We start from the raw sequence: 6,375 nt of genomic DNA on the forward strand, positions 1-6,375 counted from the left end.
TCGCCCTTCAACCCCCTTCATCTTCAGAGAGTCTAGCTCTATCAAGGAGAATCAGGAGACTGTAGAAGATGCTCAAAACTCACGATCGACATGGTCAAACTTAGGATCCTCTGGAGAGGAACCTACAGAAGTCCTGAGCCTGAAGTCTGAGAAGTCCTGAGCCCCCATCCCCTGCTACCCATAACTACCAGGTATTCAACAGCTCTCAGATCAGGGTATTTCAGCTATTGCCTCCATAAAGAGTCAAGTATCAACTAACAAAAAAGTTAACACATGCTAATTGTATTGGGCATAACTAAAATGAAAGACATGCTGTTTCAAATTTTTTGACAAAATATCCTAACCACTCTCTGTTATCTTTCAGGCTAGGTAGGGAGAGATCAGGCAGCACTAACAGCCATCCTTGCCTCTCCATCATGGTAACTTTAATGACCTTTCACGATGCCAACAGAATAATCATACTAAGAGCCCTGTAATCCCAAGGTGTCATTTACCAAGGTTCCATTGAAATGAGTTATTTAATAAGCCATGCTTTGTCAAGAAATACTGAATTAAAATTATTTTCTGCCAACATTAAACAATTAAACCCACTGAATTAACTTACCTCCTCAGGTTAGGTTTTATAAAGCTTGAGCATTGAATTATTGTTTAAAAGCAGAACAAAAAAACGCGGTGGATAAGTTATCAGAACAATATACAGTAGCATATTTAACTAGAATATACAGATATGTGTAAAACAGATGCATCCTACATTTGTGGCAGAAGAAGATGACTCTGCAGGATTGCTTTGGAAACACCAAAAGGGAAGAAGCTGGGAGTGTGGAAAATGGCAAAAAGGCTACTGTAAAAGTGGAGTTGAAAAAACACAACTATTTCCAAATATGCTTGTTACCCATTAACACAGTATCTTATCAAATTCACAGAATAAAACCCCTCATAAACTATTAGGTACTTACCTGGGCAGAAATGGGCACGATCACTCATTTCTGCTCCATTTCTGTGCCAACGTGACCAACCCAGGCAAGTCACAAGGACAGCAGCAACTGAGAACTGTGCCCTCCAGCCGCCGCGTGGGAGTGGAGCATCTGCAAACAGATCTCTGCAAATTATGCCTATCGATTCTGTAGTTGTTACCATAACACCATTGAATGAAATGGCCTCTGTTTTAGCAGGATCATTTTCCTCTGCGTTAAAAATCTTATTAAAGAAAATTATCTGTTCTTTGTGTCCATTGAGAACAAGACAAAACAACCTAATTTGCACCAAAGGTTTAAATAAAACCTAAAGATCGAGGATGACAGCGAAGTATGGAAACTAGGAGGCTGGAAATCTGTGTGAGTGGGCCCTTCTTTCCTAGCATCAGCCTAGGCTAACATCCGTACGGACGGGTCGGGGCCATCTTCAGATGCGAGCCCGGCATCCAGTCCCTGCAAAACGGGAACGGAGCAGATCCCAGAGGCAGCTTCTGTGCTTCGCTGCAGCCACCGGGCCTGCCCCGCCCGCCTCTGGCTCCCGCCGGGCTGGCTCGGCCGCCGATGTCCCCGTCACCATCTTCGCCGAGGCGGGAGATGGGCCCTGCCCGGGACAGGGGCTCCGCTGGGGGGACTGAAGGCCAACGCTGCCATTTCTGAGGGAAACGGCCTTAACGCTGCCGGGACGCAGACCCGTGGAGCCCCGTTCTGCCCCCAAAACCTCCCCGGCAAGCAGAGGCCCCCGACCGGCCGGCAGGGCCGGGCCGCGGCCTCCAGCCCCCGCCGGGCCCAGCCCCGCGGGCCGCCCGGCAGCCAGCAGAGGGCAGGGCCGGGCCCCGCTCCCCGCTCCCCGCTCCCCGCCCCGCCGCAGCGACATCCGCCGCCGGCGGGAAGGGGCCGGCGCCGGGGCCGGGGCTGGCGCCGCGCTCGCCGCGTCTCGCTGCCCGGGGCCGCGGGCCCCGCCGCCGGCCGCAGGATGCCGCTGGGGCTGAAGCCCACCTGCAGCGTGTGCCGCAGCACCTCCTCCTCCATGTGGAAGAAGGGCGGGCAGGGCGAGATCCTGTGCAACAACTGCACGGCCCGCTCCGCGCCGCCCGGGCCCGCCGCCTTCGCCAGCAGCTCGGCGGCCGCCCAGCACAGCAACGGCGGCGGCGGCGGCGGGAAGCAGGTGAGGCCGGCGGGGCCGAGCGCCGCGCTGCGCCCGGCGGGGCGGGCGGGCCGTGCCCTCCTGCCCGGGCTGTTCATCCGGCCCTTCCCTCCTCCCGCAGAGCAAGCAGGAGATCCACCGGCGGTCGGCGCGGCTGAGGAACACCAAGTACAAGTCGGCGCCCGCCGCCGAGAAGAAGGTTTCCACGAAGGGCAAGGGGAGGAGGCACATCTTTAAGCTAAAAAACGTAAGGTGCTGCGTGGCTGCGGGCGGCGGGGCCCTGGGGCGGGGAGACCCGCAGCCCGGGCCCTGGGGAGACGCCTCCCCCCGGCGCGGAGCTTGGCAGCTTCTGTCGCAAAATAAGCCCGAAACCCGGGTGGGAAGCGGTGGTGGCCGATGCCAGAGTTTATTCCCCAGCAGTATGGGCACGCCTGCCTGCGTGGTTCACCGCTGCGGGCGGCGTCCCGCCCTTCAGGCTCCTTTCTGGAGGGAAGGAGCTTTGTCTGCATAGAAACCAGGCATCTCAATTTAGTACTCGCTTCGCTTGAAACCCTCAGAATGAAAAGATCAACTTTATTGTTTTCAAACTTAAGCTGCAAACGTTTGAATTGTTTGCACTCGATTTCTTGTCTTTACCAATATTCTAAAAAGATAATGTATCACTGTGTTGTCTAAAAGGAAAAAAAACACACAACAAAAACCTGGCTTTGTAATATATGGGTGGTTTGACTCTTCTGATCTCCCATTTCTGTGTTCTTTCCATAGCCCATCAAGGCTCCTGAGTCTGTATCCACTATAATTACAGCAGAATCAATCTTTTATAAGGTATGGTTTATGCAAATCTGTTTGCGAAAAAGATCCTGCTGTTTCTGTTTCCAATTTCAGAAATCGCCACAGGCGGTAAAAGCAGTGGGGTTGTGTCTGTTCACTGTTCTCCCTTGCCTAGAAGCTGTGTAGCATTTTGCTCTGTGTTATTGCTGTTAAGTCCTGCAAGGCAGATTACCACAGTAGTTTACAGAGTTCTCACTGTACCATCTTTTTTCTTCCAAGAAAAAGACGCATCTCGTTTCCTTGGTAGTTAGTGCAATTGAGGTTTTTAAACTTTTAACTTTGACCATGCAGAGGTCAAGTAAAAGTTACTATAGTTGATTATTTAAATGTGTGTGATGTTTCTTACCTTATATGCAGAGAATATTGCTGGTAGAGGGGATGGGTTGTGTTGCTCTAACGTCTAACCTGGCTCCTGTTTCAGAGGAGTGTTCTCAGACACCCTGGGAATGAGATCTGTTGTCTATAGCAACAAAAGCAGAAGCTGCCTTCTTGCAGTCATGCTTGAGAGCACTTTTATGCCAAGGTGTTAGTCTTTTAAAGTTCTGAAATTTGCCTTTGTTTCCTGGTACTACAAACCACTTGATATGTCTTTTTCCCTTTAAGAAAAGGTCAGGATAGCCACTGGGAGACTGCACAGCCAGAGAAGTGGTAGACTGAGTTTCTGTATGCTCTGTAGAGACCTAATGCTTCATGTCTGACATCCATTGCTGTTGTCTAGTTCAGAGAAGGGTTAATGTCTTTTCTTGCTTAAGTTTTTTTTTTCAGAAATTCCTAAGAATTACGTAAAAAGTTTTCTTTAACCTGATCTCTATGCAAAATATTTCTGTTTTCATACTTGGCTGCGTTGGTGAGAAGGGTATTGGTTGGGTTTTTTATGTTCTTTTTGTCTTTTTTAAAAACAAAACCCTCCTGGGTGAAGCTTCGCAGGCTGATACTGACAGCGCAGACCCTGCACAGTGCAGCGGTAACAGGGCGTGAGTTGCCTTTGCTTGCCAGCCTCACGTTGCAGAGCACCCTGGAAGGTGGATCTGTGTTTTGGACCTCCTTTGCACTCAGATGAGTGAACTTCTTCATAGACAGAAAGCTGCTTTCCCTGCACAGACAGGGAAATTACTAAAATTAACTCTTTCTAAAGGGTAGTGTCGCACCCTCCGACTTCCTACAGATTGGGACTGTCACCTCTCTGCAGACAGGAGGTGTGGCAGTCCTGGGAGAGGATGTGGAGCAGCTGAGAGAGCTGTGTCTTTGAAGACAGATGAAGCCAGGTTGTTTCTGAGACATTTGGTGGACAGGGACCATGTGAAATTGCCTGTTTAGCAGTTCTGGGACTGAACTCAGGCTGCTAGACATCAGGTGGCTGTGCACAAGCAGTGCTGATGGCTGCTCACCTGAGACAGCGCTCTGTTGTACCCTGCTGGTCTTTTGCATGTGGCTGAATTAAGGCTGTCTTTCAAGATTGGGGTAATTTGAGGTAATTTAAGGTGCTGATACTTAAGATACGAGTCAGAATCAGCAAGTGAAGCTTCTAAAGTCAGATTGTTAATTATCACTTGTATGTCTTCTAGGGTGTATACTATCAAATTGGAGATGTTGTTTCCGTGATCGATGAGCAGGATGGGAAGACGTACTATGCTCAGATCCGCGGGTTTATTCAGGACCAATACTGTGAAAAGAGTGCTGCACTAACCTGGCTCATCCCTACGCAGGCCAGCCCCAAAGATTGCTTTGACCCAGCATCCTATATCATAGGTAATCTCTATGCCTTCATTTTATACAGCTACTTATATGTGCCTAGACTAATGTAGGGTTGTGTATTTTAAATTAACTTCTTGGCTTGTTAAGATCATTAATGCAATTTCCACATTTTAAACCCTAATCTTGTAAGCATCTCGTTTACTTCAATAAGCTTGATGCAGTCAAGTATAAATATCTTAGTATTTGTGCTCATGGGCACAATTATGGTCTTGCAACTTAAAAGATCAAATTATTACTTAATAGATAGAATCAAAGTTATTGCAGTATAAACCTGATACACCAGTCCAAGCTGTTTCTTTTAAAGTTACCTGAATTAGCTGATCTTCATCTTGGGTACATAAAATACATAGTGTGCAAGCACTGGCATAGTGTTCTGCCACTGATTATAAAATCATTAATGATTCTGAAAAGTCCTCTTGACAGCCATGCTGCAAATAGTATCTCTTTAAAATATATTTTCTAAAGTACTTCACTCAAACAACTGAGTGGTTCAAACTGGGGGGGGGAAGTCAAGGTGGAGATTTTTTGCCAACTATTTGAGCCTGATTTGCCAGAGAAGTCGCTGATTTAAAACACACATTCCCTATGGGACACTGGCTGTCATTGCTTATTTTTAAGTCCTGGGTACTGTAACTTTATGCCTTTCAATTTTGTCTTTGAACAGTATTTCTTTTCTTTTTCCTAGGACCAGAAGAAGATCTCCCAAGAAAAATGGAATATTTAGAATTTGTTTGTCACGCACCTTCGGAATATTTCAAGTCCCGATCATCTCCCTTCCCTACTGTACCTACAAGACCAGAGAAGGGCTATATATGGACTCATGTGGGACCTACTCCTGCAATCTCCATTAAAGAAACTGTTACCAATAATTTATAATTTTTTTAAGAAAAACTTTGGACAAGATATTTTGGGTGTGTTCTCAGGTCTGTGAACACCATGCAAGAAGTTTAAAAAAAACTATAAAATGTTCATTTTACTTTATGGATTATGGTATTTATTTATTTTCAATTATAGCAGATCTTCAAAGTGGAAGCTTCCTTTCCATTTGATGCGTCATTTCTGTGTCCCGTTCTTTAGACATTTTTGCTCATTTTGGGACAAAGCCACAAGTTTCAAGTCATCTTCAACCTCGGTGAGCAAATAAGTGACTTCTGAAAGTTACCTTTAGTGTTCGTACTTTCCAGAAAAGGAGTAAAAAGACATCCTCTTTATCATCCAGCACTTTATATACTTGTTTAATTTAGTTACCTGTGACCGCAGGGCTTTTTCTTCTTAAATAATTGAAGACTAGTTTCAAACAAGCACTAAACTTGGGCAGTGATGCAGTTAACAGTTTTCTATTACACTGGAGAGGACTGATCTACATAAATTTCTCTTCTTCTGACTAAAACCTGCATCTGCAAGGCAGCACTGTATTTAACAGTCACCTTTTAAGGGAATTTTCTTCAGCTGAAACCAAAACATCGGCCTATGTTTGTTGCTTTCTGCTAAACTTTGCTTATATAAGGGGATACATTTATTGGAAAGCTGAATGCAGATTTAAAAATCAGTGTTGCTTGGCTTTGCCATCCTGCCATCCTCATGGCAGAAATGTTTGGTTTTTTTTTTCCTGAGCAAGCAACACTGATGTATGATTCAAGTTTCACATTTTTACTATTTGTGTGTGTATTA

General features: G+C 46.3%; 1 protein-coding gene across 1 annotated transcript; it reads left to right on the forward strand.

The window, feature by feature from the left end:
- Positions 1-1,860: 1,860 nt before the first annotated feature.
- On the forward strand, positions 1,861-5,685 carry GATAD1 (GATA zinc finger domain containing 1). Its single transcript, XM_051612058.1, has 5 exons — positions 1,861-2,139; positions 2,240-2,365; positions 2,884-2,943; positions 4,515-4,698; positions 5,390-5,685. Exons 1-5 carry the CDS (start codon positions 1,948-1,950, stop codon positions 5,578-5,580), a joined length of 753 nt encoding a protein of 250 aa, XP_051468018.1. The 5' UTR covers positions 1,861-1,947; the 3' UTR covers positions 5,581-5,685.
- The last annotated feature ends 690 nt before the right edge of the window (positions 5,686-6,375 follow it).

This window comes from Apus apus, chromosome 2, assembly GCF_020740795.1.
Source record: "Apus apus isolate bApuApu2 chromosome 2, bApuApu2.pri.cur, whole genome shotgun sequence".
NCBI classification, from domain to species: Eukaryota; Metazoa; Chordata; class Aves; order Apodiformes; family Apodidae; genus Apus; species Apus apus.